The sequence below is a fragment of the Trachypithecus francoisi genome, unplaced genomic scaffold (assembly GCF_009764315.1).
Source record: "Trachypithecus francoisi isolate TF-2019V2 unplaced genomic scaffold, Tfra_2.0 Lachesis_group13, whole genome shotgun sequence".
Classification (NCBI taxonomy): domain Eukaryota; kingdom Metazoa; phylum Chordata; class Mammalia; order Primates; family Cercopithecidae; genus Trachypithecus; species Trachypithecus francoisi.
The window spans coordinates 1451711-1473081 of record NW_022681458.1 but is presented as its reverse complement, the minus strand read 5'-3'; the positions used below and the strand labels follow the sequence as shown (position 1 = coordinate 1473081).

General features: G+C 46.2%; 1 protein-coding gene across 3 annotated transcripts in view; it reads right to left on the bottom strand.

Annotated features, from left to right (window-relative positions):
• Positions 1-19534, bottom strand: part of ANKMY1 (ankyrin repeat and MYND domain containing 1) — a 73878-nt gene extending 54344 nt beyond the window's left edge. For all 3 annotated transcript variants that reach the window (XM_033229623.1, XM_033229625.1, XM_033229624.1), the window contains exons 1-4: positions 19276-19534; positions 18602-18764; positions 16286-16475; positions 14639-14782 (exon numbers count right to left, since the gene is read on the bottom strand). In XM_033229623.1, the coding sequence (XP_033085514.1) occupies positions 14639-14782; positions 16286-16475; positions 18602-18747 (480 nt within the window). In that variant the 5' untranslated portion in view covers positions 18748-18764; positions 19276-19534. The remainder of the gene's footprint in view (positions 1-14638; positions 14783-16285; positions 16476-18601; positions 18765-19275) is intronic.
• Positions 19535-21371: the final 1837 nt, after the last annotated feature.

Sequence of the window (21371 nt, the reverse complement as noted above, 5' to 3'; positions counted from 1 at the left end):
TGGCCTCTGAGGTGAGGACATGATGGAGGTCTCATGGTGAAAGCATGTCAGAGACACCAGGTGTGGGTTCCATTCAGGGAACCCATCCCAAACACCCCAACATGCGGGGGCAGCAGTGGGTGGGGACAAAGTGTGCACGCAGCAGGTCAGGTATGATCCAAGAAGTGGCAGGAAAAGGAGGAAGAGACAGAGGAAACGAAGAGGAGGAAGGAGGGAAGAGCAGGAGAGGAGGCCAAAGGGAAGAGGGGAGGAGGGGAGGAGGAAAGGGAAGGAGAAAGAGGGGGACAGAGGAAGAAAGGGAGCCAATCCTCGCTTCCGGGAACCCAGCATCTCCCAGGCCTTTGCATGTGGGCAGTGGAGACCACAATGCAGGAGAGGAAGAAGGCATCCAGGAGGGCCTCACAGAACAACCAGTGAGGGGCCACTGCCAGGTGCCCAGGGCAGGGAGCACAGTCAGGGGCCTGCTGCCCAGGGGAGGCACATCTTCCTGAGATGGCATTGAAGGATACCTGGAGGGCACCGTGGGCAGAGGAGACAGCACAGGAAAAGGCACTGAGGCCTGCAACAGTGGGTGGCAGGGATGCTTCCCTCCCTGGAGCCCGCATTTTCATCTATGAAACAGGAATACTCCTATCTCAGAGGTCTCCACCTGATGTAGTTTGGATCTGTGTCCCCACCCAAATCTCATGCCAAATTGTAATACCCAGTGTTGCAGGTGGGGCCTGGTGGGAGGTGACTGTATCACAGAGGTGGATCCTTCATGAATGGTTTAGCCCCATCCCCTTGGTGCTGCCCTCATGATACGGTATTCTCGTGAGATCCGCTTGTTTAAAAACATGTGGCATCTCCTCCCCTACTTGCTCCTGCTCCCACCACATGATGTGCCTGCTCCCCGTTCACCTTCCACCATCACTGGAAGCTTCCTGCAGCCGTCCCAGCCACGCTTCCTGTACAGCCTGCAGAACCATCAGCCAATTACATTTCTTTTCTTTATAAATTACCCAGCCTCAGGTATTTCTTTGCAGCAATGTGAGAATGGCCTAATACACCACCCATGTAACACACCCGCCTGAGCATCTCCAGCTGCAACCCCAGGCTGGGCGCTTGGGGATGTGCGGCTTCATGAGGCCCCTGCCCACAAGCAGCTTGCAGCCCAGAAGAGGAGAAAGAAAACGAAATGAAGGAAAGCGTGCTCGGGCTAGTTTTGCTTTGCAAGGGAGTTGGGCAGTGGGACTGTTTCCAGAAGAGCCTTTGAGGTGGCTCAGTGGGGTGGAGGTGGAGAGAAGTGACAGGTGAGGTGGGGCCACGGGCAGGTACCAGGCAGGTCTGGAGGGCCTGGTGGGCATAGCAAGGGGGCTGCACATTCACTCCAGGAGCTTCAGAGAGCCCCTGAGGAGGCGTAAGTCACTAGATCAGATGGGCCAGGAAAAACTTGGGGGTACAGCAAGAAAAGGGGGCCATGGGCAAGGAGGCAGTAGCAAGAAAACAGCCCCCATGATTAGTGTTGAGGTCAACGGGGCTACAACCCAGACCCAGTGGTTCTGCTTCTGGGACCCCTTGCCTCATCCGGTGGTCCTGTGATCTCACCCTGCCTCCATTTGCTTTGTGATATTTTATTACCTTGTGAAGTATGTGATCTCTGTGACCCACACCCTATTCGTGCACTCCCTTGCCTTTTGAAAATCGCTCATAAAAACTTGCTGGTTTTACAGCTCGGGGAACATCACGGATCCTGCCGACATGTGATGTCTCCTCCGGACACCCAGCTTTAAATTTCTCTCTCTTGTGCTCTTTCCCTTTATTTCTCAACCCAGCCGAGACACTTAGGAAATAGAAAAGAACCCATATTAAACATCGGGAGCGGGTTCTCCCGATATCTCACGGCAGCCTGAGGAATGTGAGGTTGGCTAAAGTGATGAGGCCCAGAGAGACCAGCAAGAGGCCTCAGTCAGGCCCCCACCCTGACCCTGCAGCCAAGCCCAGGGTAATTGTTTCAAGGCATTTTGTTTTTCCTTTCTTTACCTACAGTTTCCAGATTTGCTGGTAAGTTACCCAAAATGTTATCACAAGTTCCACAATGTGACCCTCACCTATTGTCTTCATGTATGTAGGATTTCTGATACAAAAAAAAAATCCAGTCAATAGCTCCTGTGATTTTAATGAACCAATGTAAATTCTTGGTAGATAACTTAAGAACTTCCCCTTCTTTGTTCCTTTAAAACTTCACTTGTAACTGCTGCTAATTGGAGCATGTATTCAGGGCAACTTTAATTTATTTCTCTCTGGCTGCAGTCCTCAAACCTTGCAGTCCTCGAAACTCTACTTACATTAAATCTTGCCTCAGTCTCTTCCTTTAGGTTGACAACAGCCACTTGGTTAAGCAATCACCACATGACCCCACAGTCCCACTCCCAAGTATCTACCCAAGTGACACGGAGACCTATGCTTCATGTCGACATGTACAAAAACGACTAAATGTGTATGTCTATAATGGTGTTAAACCAAGTTCAGCCTAAAGTTGCCTCCTTACATATTTCAGTTTGGTGGAAAGGTTTTTCTGTACATCATGAACTATAACAAGAGGAGGTGTAAACTGACCATAGCCCACACCTGCACCAATCACTGAGTTTTGGCCAATCAAATGTAGCCACTGTTCAAACCACGTTCAAATAAGGCAAACACTGAGCTGCAACCAATCCAGTTGTTTCTGTACCTCACTTCTGTTTTCTGTATTTCACCTTCCTTTTGCTGTCTATACATTTTCTTCTACCATGTGGCTGTGCTGGAGTCTCTCTGAATCTGCTGTCATTCTGGGGGCTGCCCGATTCATGAATCGTTCATTGCTCAATTAAACTCCTTTAAATTTAATTTGGCTTAAGTTTTTAACAATGGGATTATTCCTAACTGCCAAACACTGGAAACAACTCAAATGTCCTTCATCAGGAGAATAAACCATGGTAGCTCCACACAATGAAAATGTGTTCAGCAATAAAAAGGAACAAACTCCTGGAACAAAGAGATGAATCTCAAATGCATGATGCTAAATGTCAGACGCCAGACTCAAAAGGCTGCACATTGTGTGATTTCACTGCAAACAAAAAATAAGATCCCAAACCCCCTGAACAGACTGACTGGACTCCCTCTTGGCCAAGGGGACCCCAGAAAAACCTGGAAAACTGCGTGCTTGGCCATAGCAGGAAGGAAAGTCACACAGACCTTGCTATAACCCCTCCCTTTTGGAGTTCAGACACAACTGACCAGCACTAATGTTAAAATAGAGACAAGAAGGCTGACAAAACAGACGCTTTGTGGCAATAAGATACTCAATTATAAACAGAACCTAAGGCCAAACATGGCAAGGCCACTGTTACGAGAAGTCAGGGACCCTGAACGGAGGGACCAGCTGAAGCCGCGGCAGAAGAACATAAATTGTGAAGATTTCATGGACATTTATGAGTTCCCCAAATTAATACTTTTATAATTTCTTACGCCTGTCTTTACTCCAACCTCTGAACATAAACTGTGAAGATTTCACGGACACTTATCACTTCCCCAATCAATACCCTTGTGGTTTCCTATGCCTGTCTTGTCTTTAATCTCTTAATCCCATCATCTTCATAAGCTGAGGAGGATGAATGTCGCCTCAGGACCCTGTGATGATTGCATTAACTGCACAAATTGTTTGTAGAGTATATGTGTTTGAACAATATGAAATCTGAGCATCTTGAAAAAAGAACAGGATAACAGCGATGTTCAGGGAACAAGGGAGGTAACCTTGAACTGACTGCCAGTGAGCTGGATGGAACAGAGTCATATTTCTCTTCTTTCAAATGCAAATAGGAAAAATATCGCTTAATTCTTTTCCTCAGCAAGGAACATCCCTGAGAAAGAGAATGCACCCTGAGAGTAGGTCTATAGACAGCCCCCTTAAGGTGACCGCCTTTTATGGTTGAAGCTGAAGGGATGAAATAAGCCTCGGTCTCCTGTAGTGCTCCCAGGCTTATTAGGACGAGGAAACTCCTACCTAATAAATTCTGGTCAGACAGGTTGTCTGCTCTCAAACCCTGTCTCCTGATAAGATGTTATCAATAACAATGAGTGTCTGAAACTTCATTAGCAATTTTAATTTCACCCCATCCTGTTGTCCTGTGATCTTGCCCTGCCTCCACTTGCTTTGTGATATTTTATTACCTTGTAAAGTATGTGATCTCTGTGACCCACACCCTATTTGTGCACTCCCTCCCCTTTTGAAAATTGCTAATAAAAACTTGCTGGTTTTCACATGTGATGTCTCCCCCAGACACTCAGCTTTAAAATTTCTGTCTCTTGTACTCTTTCCCTTTATTTCTCAAACCAGCCAAGATGCTTAGGGAATAGAAAAGAACCCATGATAAATATCGGGGGTGGGGTTGTCCCCAATAGGCCACACCTGCAGACCATCAATCTTTCTATGCAGCATCCTTAACTTAAAACATTCCCTTGTGCTGACTCCAAGTTTTAGATCGAGCCTTTAACCAACTGCAAATTACAGAGTCCCTGAATCCACCTATAACCTGTAAGCCTCCTCTTCCAGATAGCCCACCTTTTTGGACCTAACCAATGTGTGTTTTCCATGTATTGATTTAGGTCTTTGCCGTAGTTCTTCTCTCCCTTCAACATATAAGACGAATCTGACTGCCTCAGGCACACTTTGTCAGGGCTCCTTGAGATTATGTTTCCCTGAGCCACGGTCATGAAACTGACCCAACAGTCCCACAGGCAGTTTTTAGGATAAACACAGAAATTGACCCTTCTAGTCTTAAAGCTTGCAACTTTATGTGCTTCTTTCCTCAGGAAAGGAACCCCGACCTCTCAAAAAGTATCCAAGAACTGAAATTCACCAGATCACTGCATCCAATGAGACTCCAGGCCCTCATTCACCATGATGGCTTCCTTACCCCTCCTGAGTTCCTATTTTCTTATCCATTGTTACATTTCTTCCCTACTATCTAAACCCCTAGTTCTAGTCAGTCATGGAGATGGATTTGAGACTGAGCCCCAGTCTTCTCAGCTGCAGCACCCGATTAAAGCCTTCTTCTTTTGCGATACTCCTGGTCTCAGTGACTGGCTTTCTGTGGGGTGAGCAGCAGGACCCAGACTGAACCTGTGGTGTTCTGGTAACTGATTTTGGTTCCCTGACAGGGAACGCATTGCTCGTGGATCAGCTGCTGAAGGCCTGAAGTCTCAGAAGCCCTCCTAAACAGACGCCAGCCCAATTCTGGCTGGAGGTACGTATCTGTCTCTTTCTGGCCCCCTGCTACCAGCCCCAGAAGCATTCCTGATTGCCTCAGAAGCACTGTCTTTGAAATTTGACATCTGCATCAAGATAGGTGAGTCCAAACAGCAGGATCTGCTCCTCTCAATTTGGGACATTTTTAAAGGACATTCCATTTGTGGTTCAACAAGCCCAACTGACCAAGAGAGGAAAGCACCACAACTGTTTCAGTATGGACACTCCTGGGAGCTTGTTTGTAACTGTGTGTTGTGTGTGTGTCTGGGAAAGTGAGTATCTTTTGTGAGTGCCAGACAGCAGGATCAGCTCTTAATTTGGGAAATTCCAAAGGAATTTTTGCACGGTGACCAAGCCCAATCGATGAAGAGAGGAAGCACCCCGACTGTTTCAGTTGGGACACTCTTGGGGTTTCTTTCTTGCTGCAGCAGTTGGATTGTATTTTGGTGATTGTTTGTATGTGTGTCATAGGAAATTAAAATTCAGAAAACTGATAATCTTTTGTAATACTGTTTGGCCCCAATATTCTTTGGAATTCAGAGTTTGCTGTTCAATGGGAAAGCAAGATGGAGTTCCGTGTGGCTTTTATGTTGCTTTTTTTTTTTTTTTTTGAGACAGAGTCCTGCTCTGTCACCCAGACTGGAGTGCAGTTGTGCCATCTCAGCTCACCGTAAGTTCTGCCCCCTAGGGTTCACGCCATTCTCCTGCCTCAGCCTCCTGAGTAGCTGGAACTACAGGCGCGTGCCACCACACCCAGCAATTTTTTGTATTTTTAGTAGAGATGAGGTTTCACCATGTTAGCCAGGATGATCTCAATCTCCTGTCCTCGTGATCCGCCCGCCTCGGCCTCCCAGAGTGCTGGGATTACAGGCATGAGCCACCACACTGGACCTAAGCAGGACTGGGCCGGATTAGTCTGTTTCAGGTGATGTTCTTCTGGGTTGCTGTTTGGCCCAAGTGCTCTTTGGAGTCTGGGGAGGTATGGCCTTTAAAAATCAAACTGCTGACCAGGCACAGTGGCTCACGCCTGTAATCCCAGCACTTTGGGAGGCCAAGGTGGGTGGATCACCTGAGGTCAGGAGTTCGAGACCAGCCTGGCCAACATGGAGAAACGCCACCTACTAAAAATACAAAAATTAGGTGGGCATAGTGGCATTCACCTGTAATCCCAGCTACTCAGGAGGCTGAGGCAGGAGAATTGCTGGAACCCGGGGCAGAGGCTGCAGTGAGCCAAAATTGTGCCACTGCACTCCAGCCTGGGTGACAGCAAGACTCCGCCTCAGAAGAAAAAAAAAAAAAAGGGGGCCAGGCACAGTGGCTTATGCCTGTAATCCCAGCACTTTGTGAAGTCAAGGCAGGTGGATTACAAGGTCAGGAGTTCAAGACTAGCCTGGCCAAGATGGCAAAACCCCATCTCTACTAAAAATACAAAAATTAGCTGGGCGTGGTGGCAGGCACCTGTAATCTCAGTAACTCTGGAGGCTGAGGCAGAGAATTGTTTGAACCTGGGAGGTAGAGGCTGCAGTGAGCTGATATCATGCCACTGCACTCCATCCTGGGCAACAGAGCGAGACTCCGTCTCAAAAAAAAAAAAAAAAAAAAAAAATCAAACTGTCATGGAAACTGCTTTACCCAAAATTTTGGTCCACGGCCTTCACTGGATTACCTATTGAGGCTAACAAAGTTCAGCCATGTAAACAAATTTGTAGACCGGTGAGTTTGTATTGCTATCTCATGGCTAGAGTTCAAAGGTAAAAACTATTGAATCTGTGTGTCTGTGTGTGGGTGTGTGCGTGTGTGTGTACATGTCTAGATGTGTTTATATATACACATTTATTATATGTTGAGTCTACCAAGTTGGTTTATAAAAAAAAAAGAGCACTCATAAATTAAGTCCAAGCAATTTTCAACTCATAAATTAAGTAAATTATTTAATTAGGTAAATTATGTACTTAGTTTTCAATTTCATTAATTAAGTAAATAAGTCCAAGCAGTTTTCACAAGACTTAAGTAAATCTTCACTAAACAAACTGGCTTTGAAATTATAGGTAAAATAGGCTGGGTGCGGTGGCTCACGCCTGTAATCCCAGCACTTTGGGAGGCCAAGATGGGTGGATCACAAGGTCAGGAGATCAAGACCATCCTAGCTAACACAGTGAAACCCTGTCTCTACTAAAAATACAAAAAAAAAAAAAAAAAAAAATTAGCTGGGTGTGGTGGCGAGTGCCTGTAGTCCCAGCTACTCGGGAGGCTGAGGCAGGAGAATGTTATGAACCAGGAGGCGGAGTTTGCAGTGAGCCAAGATCGTGCCACTACACTCTAGTCTGGGCGATAGACCGAGACTCTGTCTCAAAAAAAAAAAAAAAAAGGAAAAAGAAAAGAAAAGAAATTACAGGTAAAATAAAAATAGAAGTATCTTCAGAATTGTCAGCATATATTTTTATCTGGGTTTTATATTTGTCTTTGCTAGATATTTTGAGATATCAGGGTTTGGCATAGAGGTTATAAAACTATAAACCCAGCCAAAACAATATTATCTTTCTGTGAATTTTTTGATAAGTATGACTAATTTAATGTTGTTATTTTAATGAAAGCAGCTGAGTCTTCTGAGTTATTGGTGAAAATACCCATGTAGTTAACTTTAAGGTTCTTATTTAGATGAATACTTAATATTCACAGGTTATAAAATGGTTAACAAGGAAATAAATGATACATAAAAATCTAGATAAATTGCTAAAAATAAAATGTATTTATATACATTATGTAAGTGCTATAGTTGAACTTTTTGTGTAATTTAAAACCTTATAATTATTTTTGATGTTCATTAGATACCCAAGTCATTTCCAATTAAGAAGAGGTTATGGTATGGGGAAATATGTTTCTAAAAATTGTGGAACTATTATCTATAAAATGCTAATATCTGATAGTTTAGGATTTCTTGCTTCCTAGGGTTTCACTAAAATGTAAGGTTACTAAGAATAAAAATTATAGTTAATTATAATTCTGTATATAAAATATACCAAAGAAGATGTGCTCTTAGTGAGAAAAAGAAGAATTTTGTCCAACTCAAAAGTTATCTAAAGGTTAATTCAAATTATAGACTTAAAAGGTTATTTATGAAACAAAGTAGAAAGGAACCAGTAAGTAGGGGAGAGAGATGTGAAGAAAGTTACGGATATGAAGATATATTTTTGTTAAGGAAGGTTACAAATAAAAAATAATTTTTCACAAGAAAAAAATCTTGTATGGTAAATTTTTGTCCTAAAATGATGGGTTACTTAAAAAAGAAAAGAAAATTTAGGAAAAACAAAGTCCAAGCATGTCACAGATGGTCTGTGTAAAGCATATGTAGTTTTTTCCTGTTTCTGTGTGTGTCTATCTTCATGAATATGCAGAGAAAATAGAAAGTTGAAAAAGTTTAGATAGTAAAATATTCTTTAAAACCTGATAGAACATTGGAGAAGTTTGGCTAATTAACAATGCTCAGAGTTAAAGGTCTTACTCTTGATGAAGTAAATTAAGAAATATTGCCATTAAATACATTAGCGGTTTAGTAATTTTTTTTGGGACAGAGTCTCACTCTGTTGCCCAGGCTGGAGTGCAGTGGTGCAATCTCAGCTCTCTGCAAGCTCTGCCTCCCGGGTTAATGCCATTCTCCTGCCTCAACCTCCCAGGTAGCTGGGACTACAGGTGCCTGCCACCACACCTGGCTAATTTTTTGTATTTTTTTTTAGTAGAGATGGGGTTTCACTGTGTTAGCCAGGATGGTCTCGATCTCCTGACCTTGTGAACTGCCCATCTTGGCCTCCCAACGTGCTGGGATTACAGGCATGAGCCATTGCACCCACCCAGCTATTTTTTTTTTAATAAGAATTAAGCATGAAGCCAGATTTAACATGGAGCCAAATATCATGTAAATACCTACATTGCTTTGCTTCACACTGCATTTGCTCTTCTGCATAGATAGGTACTTACTGGTCATGTGCCTGAAGTGAATTTCTTAATAGCACAAAACATATAGTGGTGTTGGCAGCCTTAAAGACATTAATTTGTGTGCAAGGAACAAAATATTATGTGCTCTTTTAGGCTATGGGTAATACTGTAGCATCCAAGGTCAACTGATAACTGAGTAGGAGAAAGATCTGGGATTGGTTTCCTGTTTGTTTTTGCTTTTGATTTTCAATTATTTGCTCTTTGTTTGCCTTTGGGTTTTACTTATATATACATATATATAAAACCACTGATATTTTTTAGTTTTTTAATGGAAGGCTTTTATTTTGTTCTGTGAATAGTCACTTTATTTCTATGTATTTCTAACAAGTCATCATTTGTTCTATTTATTTAGAATTCCTAAGCTACCTTTGTCAAGCCTGCAAAAATTGATAGAGCACACCAGCCAATTAAAACATGGTTGATTTTGTTTACCTTGAATGATCTGGAGAAGACTTTGTTTTACAAGTTCTGAGCAGAAATAGTACATACACTATTTTTGTTACTTGAAAAAGTAGGTGAGAATAAAAATGTTTAAATGTTATTTCCAAGGTCATTCAATTCAATCAATTTGAGTTGGTTTCCAATCTTTCCTTTAAGTAATGAGAAAAAAAAAAACTGTGATGTCGGTACAAAGTTTTAATGTTTAGGAAAGATTGGCCTTGTCCTTAAAGAAATTATATTAATTGGGATTTTTCTCAAACTAATTTAGTTGTGTTTACCATTATTAAAACTAAGTGACATTCACTTGGATTAAGTAATGATAATTAAAAAGTGAGAGTTTCTAGTGATTTTTGATCCTAAGCCATTTATCACTGATGGGCCTTCATTTGTGTACTCACAAAGTACGCACAAGTGTTGCACTGATTTGAAGATTTTAGTGGTGCAAGTTACCTAATCAGTTGTCAGTACTGTATCTAGAAACCAATCTTGTAAATATGTGATGATATCCTTTTAAAATAGCTGAAAAGAAGTTATACAAAACTTTCAGAACCATATATTAAGATGGGTGTGCTTGTTCTTACTTTGTCACTGTTTTGTTATATAATATTTAAGTGAAAGGAGATTAAAGAAAAGGAAATTAATATTGAATTTACAAAATTGATGTTTGTGTTTACCATCATTTTAACCCATTTCCCATTTAGGAAAAAAAAAGTGCAGCTTGCTGCCAACACTCATTTAATTTTACATAAACATGCTCTTTGAGGGTGAAGCAAATCTGATTTTCAATGTAAAAATAAAATTAAAAACTCTTCTTGGGTTATTTCTAAACAGAACTTGTCTCTAATCCTAATGTATATGATGTTACGTTAGGATTAGAGATGAGTTTTCTTGGGGCAAACAGTAAATAGGTTAAATAATGGAAAGAAAAGCTAGTTGTCTCACTTTGGTAAGTTTAGCATAGGACTTACCACACTTTGATGTTTTCAGTCACAGTTCTGTCCCTAGAGCGCTAGCAACTAGACATATGCAGTGAGCAACCTAACTCTTTAATACAGTGGTTTAAAGTATTGCAGGCAGTAAGGCCGGGCGCGGTGGCTCAAGCCTGTAATCCCAGCACTTTGGGAGGCCGAGACGGGCGGATCACGAGGTCAGGAGATCAAGACCATCCTGGCTAACCGGTGAAACCCCGTCTCTACTAAAAAATACAAAAAACCAGCCGGGCGAGGTGGCGGGCGCCTGTAGTCCCGGCTACTTGGGAGGCTGAGGCAGGAGAATGGCGTGAACCCGGGAGGCGGAGCTTGCAGTGAGCTGAGATCCTGCCACTGCACTCCAGCCTGGGGCACAGAGCGAGACTCCGTCTCATTAAAAAAAAAAAAAAAAAAAAAAAAAGTATTGCAGGCAGTAACTCAGACACCAAATCACAGTGTTTTAATTTGTAACATATTAGAGGGAATGATAGGACTTTCTGCAGTATAAATATCCTATTGAGTAATCCTTATGCTATTAAGTTACAGGGCTTTGAATCCTGGGTCTGAAGAAGGCACCAACCCCTGCTACATCTTTAGTATTGACACCAGTTGAAGCCTCATCTTTAGACCCAGGAGGAGACAATCAAAATGAACTGCTTTCATGAGACACGGCCAGAAATCAAAACTGTTCAATCCCTCTAGGGCCAGGGACTATTGCAGAAGCAGTGGGTGCATAAGATTTTAAGGGCTGATTTTGAGAAATAGTATTAGTTCAGAGTCTTTCTATAAATTAAACATTAGTATCAAAAGTGCACTAATGCAAGACCAGTATCTGGGCCCATGTGTCAGAATAAATGGTTTCCTTGGAGCACTGATCTGGTCTTTCACAGAAAACTGTAAAAGATTATAAAAAGTACATAGAAATCTTATCTTATGGTTAAACTGATTAAAATTAGATAGATTTGTTTATAAGGCTTTATTAAAATTAACTTTAACATTAATAATACACCATACAAAGGTAAAATATGGTTTTCTCTTTTGAAAATTTTTTCATGTAAGAGATGAGATTTTTGTTTACCTTTTGAGTAAAACTACAGAATAAAAAATAGAGGGAGAGAGGGAGACAGATTTAGTTGGTCTCATGCTGTGGTTTTTTTTTTTTTTTTTTGAGACAGAGTCTCACTCTCACTCAGGATGGTGTGCAGTGACACAATCTTGGCTCACTGCAACCTCTGTCTCCCGGGTTCAAGTGATTCCTGTGCCTCAGACTTCTGAGTAGCTGGGATTACAGGCATGCGCCACTACGCCTAGCTAATTTTTGTATTTTTAGTAAAGATAGGGTTTCTCCAGGTTGGCCAGGCTAGTCTCAAACTCCTAACCTCAAGTGATCCACCCACCTTGGCATCCCAAAGTGCTGACATTATAGGTCATACTGTCTTTTGTTTAGGTCTTATTGGTCAGGAAACTGAGTATGCTATCAAAGAGAAAATGTTTTTGTATTATAATTGTGGCTAAATACCTGTTTTATAGTAACTTGTGATCCTATTTTTTTACATCAAGTGTCTTAAACCTTAAACAGGCTTTTCAGCAGCAAATTTTCAAGTTCTAAATTCAGTATTTTTGTTCTTAAATTAACTTTTCTTGGATATTAGGCTTCCTGAAGTCCAAGAGAGACATATTAGGCTTATTTGTTATATTAGAATTACACAGGAAGCATTGTAAATTGTGAGGTAGTATTTAACTTTCTTTGCGTTATATTTATATACATATGTTATTAATACGTGTTCCAGGATTTATGACATTCTTGAAATTCTAATATGTCTAAATATATGTTGTCAGTAATAGTTAATGATTATGTTATTATTATGTTAAATTGTTATATGACACAGAAATGAACAATTTTCTTGTCATCTGTGTCTCTGACTATGGCTGCTTTAAGACTTCTGTCATCCACAATTGTTGTTTTGCTTTGATCTTTCTCAAAAAAGTGACTTATAATCAGCTACCATCCAGGGCTTGCTTCTTTGGGAGAGTTCATGAAAAGGACTATTGAATTCAGGTTTCTAATAACTTTGGAGATTGTGCCATTGGATGACAGAGAAAACTTCCACTGCACTAATTGGAAGGCTGATGTGTTCATACACATTGCTAATCCAATATGATGGAGAGCAGGAGTTGATTGCATGGAGTGAGCTAATGGAGGACTGTAATACTTTTTACGTTTTTTTTTTTTTTTTTTTGAAATATTGCTGATTCTTCTTTTGTCTTCCAGAGTCAGGATAATTTTTTCTTTTGAGCTATTTATAACCTTGAAATATACTTTAAGTGTACTGAGTATACATTTGTAAACAAAATTTGAGTCATATTTCTCTCTCTGCCTAATTTTTCCAGAATTTTTAAACTATTTGTGAATATTCTTAATTCATGGCAATGTGTTAGTTTGCATATGTTTAATAAGAATCTGTTTTATTTTATAATGAGACACAGTTGGAGGTTATTTTCCCAAGGCTTTGACTGAAATGGCCTTGTGAGAGGTTCCAGTGAAGCCAGTTCAGGATAGCCTATGTGAACCATGGTTCTTGCTGCACTCTGTGTGGGTAATCAGGGCACTAGAAAACTGATGCTTATTTTGCAAGTAGGTTGTCCTACTGTGATTTATCTTTGATGCAAGTGGGGGAATGGAAACAGAAAGATTGTCTTTTAGAAGAAAACTCTATATTAACCTTTGATTCCTAAGTGACCACATGGTCACCCATGGTATGGAGCTGCCCACAACGCCTCTCCTCAGCACGGAGCAGCCAGAAAGATCCGCGACCTGATTCCCCATTTGAGGAACTGATAAATAAAAAGGGGGACTGAAACCAGCCCAGTGATCCTACAGAGAGTTGTTTCCAGATAAACATAAAAACTGACTCTTCTGGTCTTAAAGCTTGAAACGTAAATATGTTTTATCTGAGTTCCTTCCTCAGGAAGACCTTCAGGACTCTCAAAAAGTATCAAAGACCTGAAACGCAGTCTCAAAAAGTATCAATGAACTAAAACTCACCAGACCATGGCATTCCATGTGACTCCAGGCCCTTTGTTCACCATGATTGCTTCCTTGCCTGTCCCAAGTTCCTGCTTTCTCACCCATTATTACATTTTTTCCTTGCTATATAAACCCCTAGTTTTAGTCAGGGAGATGGATTGAGATTGAGCTCCCATCTCTTCAGCTGCAACTGCTAATTACAGCCTTCTTCCTTGGCAATACTCATTGTCTCAGTGACTGGCTTTCTGTGCAGGAAGCAGAAAGACCTAGAGCGAACCCCTGGTGTTTCAGTAACAGCCACTCATATTGGCTCAGAATAAACCTCTCTAAAATATTTTGCGGAGTTTGTTTTTTTCTGTTGACACCATTAATATGGCATTCTCTCAAGGGCAAAATTCTAGGCCAAAATAGATCAGCCACAGTTTGTTGGGAGGAGACATTTATGACAAAGGCCATGGCAATATTTTGGGGGTGATGGAACTTTTTATATCCTGACTGCAGTAGTAGTTTCACAACCCCGTAACTGTCAAAACTTTCAGAACTATATATTAAAATGGGGGAATTTTACTGTAAATTATATGTAATAAAAGGGGGAAAAGGCATCTGTATGTGAAAGACCAGGCGTGTTATCCATTTAAAAAGGCACATTTCAAACATGATGTGTACAGTGATCCAGTTTACATATTTAAAAATAAACACGTGCATTTCTTACATCTAAAGAATAGATAACGATTTGCTAGTATCCCGCTGGGGAGTAAAATACAAGGAGGCTTTTATTTTCTATCTATACCCTTATTATTGGTACCATTTTAATCATTAAAAGTAAAAAAGTTGCTTGTAGTTAAATAAACTTCCCCAGGACCTAAATATCTTTTTGTCCAGTGGCCTAGACACACACAGCCGCTTTGCCCCCAACCAAGCACATGGCAGCCCCCTCACCTGGAAGAGCCGTGTCTTCATGTACATGGTGCCATAGCCTTCCCGGTGGCTGAGGTAAAATGTGCCCGTGAAACTGGAGCCATCTGGCCACACGTAGGTACCCAGGCCATGGCAGTGGTCCCGGTAAAACTGACCATGGTATGACTGTGAGATGGAGAAGTTGGTGAGAAATTGCTGCTCTTCCAGAACCTGATGGGATGCCCTTGAGGCCAAGCCACCATGCCTGGTTGGCAATGAATGGGGACCACCCAGGGCTGTGGCAGAACTCAGGGGTGCCTGGCATGCAACTATTAAGAGTTGGCACCTGAAGCACCCAGAGGGATTACCAGGCAGTCAACCCGACAGCCAGGCTCCCTCTCTGTCTTCTCCTCAGGTGGGGGACTGTGGGGAGGCTTAAAACTGCCTAGACATCCTGAGTCAGGAGAGCACAGACCTGCCTTCTCCCTGGTGACCTTGACTTTAGGTTTGGGGGGTCCTGTCCCCACTCAGGAGCCCCATGCTGCTGAGCTCCCTGCTAGGTTCACAGGTGACAGGCTGGCCCTGGAGGTTGGCTTTGGGCCCCGGTGGGCACAGGGCAGGACTCTGATTTATGCCTCTTCATCACTGGTTGGACACGTGAGCTCCACAAACAACAGGGGTGAGTGTGTCAGAGACTACCCCTCTACCAAGGCCCCCGGAGGGAAACAGAATGTGACATTCATGACAAGGGCTTCCAGCCAGGAGACCCTCATGCTGAGTGCCAGGCACCACCTTTTTCTCAGAAACAGGATGGGCCTGGAGTGCACACACAGCCATCATGCTCACAGTCCACCCAGACCTGACCCCGACGTGCAGGGCATGGCAGTTTTCACAGCTTAGTGTCCCTTCCCTTTCTTCTGACAGCAGATACCCTCTCCCTACAGAGAGGATTCCCCAAGGGACCCAGCCCCAGAGCCTGGGTCAGGCCTGGCCATCCAGAAGATGCCTTACCCCTGCCCCACCCTTGATGGATTTGACCAGTTCATGCATCCCCAAGCCAGACCAGCATCCTGCTGGGGCCTTTCTCTTTCCCAGGGGTGTTAGATGCCACCCCCAGGAGCTGGGCAGATGGAACAAGGTCAGTCTTAGAACCCCCTCGTGGAAATGGAAAGAGAGAGGGCCTAGTTAGATCATTAGAACCCTGGATCCAGGCAGGCCTGAGGCTACCTCACCCCTGCACTTTCCATTACAAGCACCAACAGAGGCCTTTTCAGTTTCAGCTGCATTGAATGTGGGCTCAGGACCTAGCCTGGGGGTGCAAAACTTGTTCTCATTTTGTCTTTTGGAACATTCGCTGCCTTCTGCTTAAGCCTAGACACAGGTAGTTTCACCAAGGTAAACGTACGAGTTGCTATGGTAATTCATAATTTTAAAACGTTTGCCCAGAATAAGAACTTACCTTCTTAAGTCAGAGCTTCCTCATCCTGCGGACCCCAGCACACCATGGGTGTGATTCTGGAAGCTGGGAAAGATGCTTTTCTCTGGACATTTCTCAAGAAGGAAAAACTTTAGCCTAGCATCCTTCCATTTGATGGGCCTAAGAGTTCCTGTCCCATCACTCCTGGAAGGAGAAAGGCCAGCCACCAGAGGCTCTGGGGGAGGAGTCGGAGAAAGTGTGGAAGCAGTTACCTCGCCTGTGGGCCAAGAGAATTCGCCATATCCAAGCTTCATGTTCAGCCCAAACTCCCCTCGGTATATGCAGCCATCCTGCCACTCCTGCACACCCTGGACGAGCTGGATGTAGGCCTCCTTCAGGTCCTGCGCCCTCAGCGGGCCCTCAGATTCCTCCTCTTCCTTCTCAGAGGATGCTGAAACATCCCTAAAAGGATAGGAGCAGAGGGAGGGAAGAGCGAGATGGCTGCAGTGCCTTCAGTGAGTGCTGAGCACAACCCCTGAGCACAACTCAACATCTCATTTCATCCTATAGCCCCGGGACAGGTGCTGCTGCATCCCCACTCCACAGGAGAGAAAACCAAGGCACAGAGGGTACAGCGATGGCCCACGGTCACAAAGGAAGTGGAATGCATACTAAGGCTGCCAACGGATAGGGGAGATGCTGCCAGGCCCGTCAGCCTGTCCAGCCCAGGCCTGCTGGCAGCATCTCCTGAGATCGACGGCCCTCTGTCCCACTCCAGCGGCCTGCAGGACATGAGTGCCCACAGCAGGGTCCTCATTCAAGAGCCAGCAGTGCCAGCCCCAAGCTGGACAGAAAGCAGACTGCCCATACGTGTGGACCCATGGAAGGTCGGAAGGCATCTTGAGGGGCAGCCAGCTCATACTAGGATGGACAGGTGGATGGGTGGACAGATGGATGGATGCACGGCTGGGTAGTATGCTGCAACACAGGGGAGCACAAACCAGGGTGGATTTGCCATAACTCACAGGGCATCCACAGACGGATGGGGCATGTCAGATCCCCCACAAATGGACAAGGTGTCTCAGACCACCACAGACAGACGGGGCGTCTCAGACCACTGAAGACGTGGTGCCTCAGACTACCACAGACGGACAGCGCCTCAGACCACCACAGATGGATGGCGTGTCTCAGACCCCTACAGAAGAACAGGGCGTCCCAGACCAGCACAGGTGGACGGGGTGCCTCAGACCATAAAAGATGGATGGAGCATCTGAGACCCCCACAGATGGACGGGGCATCTCAAAGGGCCTTCCGTTCTCAGCTGTGCAGGGCGAAAGTCCCTGGCCAAGGTGCTGGCAGTGTCCCTGCCTAGGGAGGGTCCTCTTCCTGGCCTGTGGAGCTGCCTTCTCATTGGCTCCCCATATGGTAGTGAGAGAGGATGGGGGAACTCTGGGCTCTTCTGCTTCTCACAGGTACATTCATCCCATCATGGGCTCCATCCTCACCACTCCATCTAAACCCAGCCACCTCCCAAAGTCCATTGTTGGGAAAAGGGCTTGTGGGAAAAGGGTTTGTGGGGTGCCTGTATCAACTGGCCATGAAAATATGGGACAGTAAGTTGTGGAAAGCCACAAGAGCCCTCTGAGGAGGAAAGCCTCCTAATCGCCATCATGTTCCCATGCTCAGAGCAAGATCCGGTCTTTTATCTGTAAACATGGTGCTCGAGGAGAAAGACACTCCTTTGAAGCACTGGAATGTGGGCAGACGTGCAGGCTCCTAGTGAAGCCGCTCCCACTAGCTACTCTCCAGTTAAAGATATGTTGTTTGAGCACAAAGGAGATTCATTGAAACTGCTACTCCTATAGATTATGTGTATGACGCACTGCCACCCTTTCACAGTTCCACCCTGAACATCTGCTTCTCAGATCTAAGTGACTGTAGTCAATAAATAGTGTGGACACCAGAGCTCTGAGCCTTTTGCAGCCTCCATTTTGCAACTGGCCCCCTGGCTCCCCACCTTTCAAGTCTTAACCTGTCTCTTTTCCATCCTTTGTCCCCACCAGAGTTTGGGTACCCTATGGGTGGCGTGGAGGCTGGTCCTCAACACCCATCACACTGGGCCGGGGCTGGGACTGAGCTTTGGAGGCCCACAAACAGGGACAAGCACGATGGGGTGACAGGCACCTCCTGGGATGCTGCATCCCCACTCCACATGAGAGAAAACCAAGGCACAGAGGGTACAGCCCGGGGCAGCCCCTGGCTCAAAGCAGCCCTGGCTGCGAACGACAGAGCTGTGAAGACGGGGGCAGCTCGGGCGCCCCAGCTCGTGAGGGAAACGTCCCCTCCCTCCACTAGGCGGCGACACGGGTGGCAGAGCGTGCAGGGCCAGAAGGTTCCCAGGACCATCGACTGTCGTTGTCCTCAGTGGCCGCTGAAACAGCGGTGAGGCTTTCGGATTCTCCAGAACTAGTTCTCAGGGAGTAACCCAGTTCCGCGATTTGTACTGCTTGCTTTAAGGAGAATCCCGGCTAACCCCGGGCCCCAGGTCAGGGTCGGGTCGGACCTCCCTGCCAGAGAGTCCCCCGCACCTTGTGGCGAAGACGGCGCAATTCTTCAGGGGCCCCAGTTCCTCGGCAGCAGAGGTCTCGCCGCGCTTCCCCTCCAGCGGGCGCTGGGGGCTGGCAGCCCCGGAGACTTCGTCGTCCAAGCTGAAGGAGGCATGGCCCCCTTCCATGTCTGTGCTCTTCCAACCTGGAAGCAACGTCAGGACCGCACGTTTGCCCCCAGGGCTCCCGCCGGGAACTCGGAGAGCGCCCCAGGCCGCCCCCGCAGCCCCTGCGCCTCAGAGAACCCAAGACCCTCCCTGAACCGCGCCGGAGCCTGGGCCGCCACCCACCGGCCCCGGGCCACCATCCCTGGGAGTCCTCAGGGAGGCCAGTCGGAACCATGGGCAAACTTCGCCCGCGTCCCCAGGTGTCCCTGTCCCTTCGTGGGCGGGAATCACGGCAAGGGCGGTCGCGGTCACGTGGCCGGGCCAGGCCCGCGCCCACTGTCGTCCAAGGAGCGCCGCTTACAGCGGGTCTCACCCACGGGCCTCGGAAGCCAGAGCGCTCGGGAGACGCCGCGCCCACCTAACCCCACACCCCCAGCCCTTCGGCCCCTCCCCGGGGTGGGGACGGCGAGCCTGGCCCCCACCCACCGCCCCACGGAGCTCCGAGATCCCCCAGCCCCGGCTCCCAGCGCCCCTGCCGCGGGACCGCACCAAGCAAGGCTCGGAGAGCTCGCGTCGGACAGCACGGAGACCGACGGGACCGCAGCCACAGCGGACGCCAGCGCTCCCGCCCCGACTGCTCGCCAGCCCGGCGCCTCCGGAGAGCGTCGCGTTTCCCCGGAGACAGCCCCGCCCCCTGCCCGCGGCCACTCTCCGGCTCCACCAATCCCCGCGCCAGGAAGCACCCGTCCCCGCCCCCGGGCGTGCCCGCCCCTCTGTGACTTCAGCGGCTCCGGTCCCGGCCGCCAGCCCGGCCTGGGTCCCAGCCTCCGGCTTACCCGGTCAGCCCCTGGGCTGCGTGCCCCGGTAGAGAAAGCGCTAAATTCCCCCAACACTCCCGTGAAGGCGGCACGGGGAGCGCCGTGGGACACCTGAGGAAACTAAGGCCCAAGTGTTCACTTGCCCCGATCACCTGGCACGTGGAGCCACAGCTTGATCAAGCCCTGCCTGATTCCAGCCCCAGCCTTTGTCCATTCGGTAAATGTGGAGGGCGCAAGGGGAGCTCGAGGCCTGCGGAGGGAACGAGATGAGGGAGGCCGCAGGAGTCACCGCAGAGAAAAAGGATTGGCTGTCTTGGACCAAGGGTCTCAGGGAAGGCCTGCTGGAGAGAGGATTCCTGATGGGGCTTCACAGGATGCACAGGAGCTCTCTAGGCTACAGAGCGCATTTCAGGAACTGGACTGGGATGTACAGAGGCACCACGGTGGGAAACAGCTGGGCCTTCCTGGAAAAAGAGGAGAGGCTCTTGGAGGGGCAGGGCTTGCATTTCTCAACACAGACTGCCTCTGAGAACAGGGCAGGGGATGTGAAGGGCCGATGCCCTGGCCCTCCCCACTGACTAACTTTCCAGGGACTAAGGCTGGGCCAGGATTCTGGGGTTCTAGGGGCACTGCCTCCACATGCCAGTGCCTGTCTCTGAGTTCACTTCTCTCTACTGTAAAATCTCATACCACGACCCAGTACAAACAACTCAGAAAAATGTTTCATTAAAAGTTCACCATACTACATGCATGCACTCTAATTTTCATGTAGTCTATTTCTCTACAAACTAAAATGCGTATCATGACCCACAGAACTGATTTCACAACCCACATTAGTTGTGAATTACAACTTGCTAAGGAGTCAGAACCAACATGTAGAAATGCTCCGTTCTTAGCAAGTACATTCTGGTTACACTGTGGGGGACTAGCACCAAGTCCAGGAGACAGAGGCTGGCCCAGACTGTGTGTGGCAATGAGGTGCAGAGACATTTAGGATGAATTAGCTCAATGGTGTGGGAGCATGATGGTTCAAGTAGCAGGCTTTGGAGCAGAAAACCCACCTCAACCATCCTCCAACCATAAAGGGTGATGATTCATGAAACAGTCCACAAGGAGGGACTTCAGGTTTTGTTTGATTCATTTAAGTGGCCCAACAGTGGCATCAAGGACCTTGGCTCTCCCATCTCCTCTGCTTTCACCCAAGCCTGGCTTTCCCTTATGGTCATGCGAGAACAGAGAAGCCTTCCAAAGTGCTCTCTCCATGGGTTATTAGACACCAAGCCCATTCCCAGAGCAGTCACAGGAGTGTGGCCTTTACTTTTGGCCAGAGAAGAGCCAACTCCTAGAAGGTGGAGGGAGACAATGTCCCAACCTAATCAATGGCTCCCATGAACTATGGGGAAAAAAAGGGAATTCCACTCCTTCTCCATCCCAGGAAAGCTGGAGTCCTTCCTTAGGGTGGAGGAAGTGGGAAATAGATGCTGTTAAGACCTCCACGGAGGTAATGTCTGGAGCTGCAACCAGTGAAGAACTGGCTGCAGACACATTTGAGTCTTTAGCTCAAGAGTGAACCCCAGGCTGCAATAAAGATCTGACAGTTATCAGTGCTAGATGGCTGATGGAACAAAGCAATGAAGATAACCCCGAGAGAGACTTCTAAAACTGAGACTTCAATCGCTAAATGTCTGCAGGGCTGTGAGACAGTTGCGTTTCACTGTATCCATTCCCTGAAAATTACCAGACGTCAGAAAAATTGAAGGGATCTTAAATGGCAACTTCATGGACATTAAGTGATACTAAATTTTTTAAAGTTACAATGCTGACCCC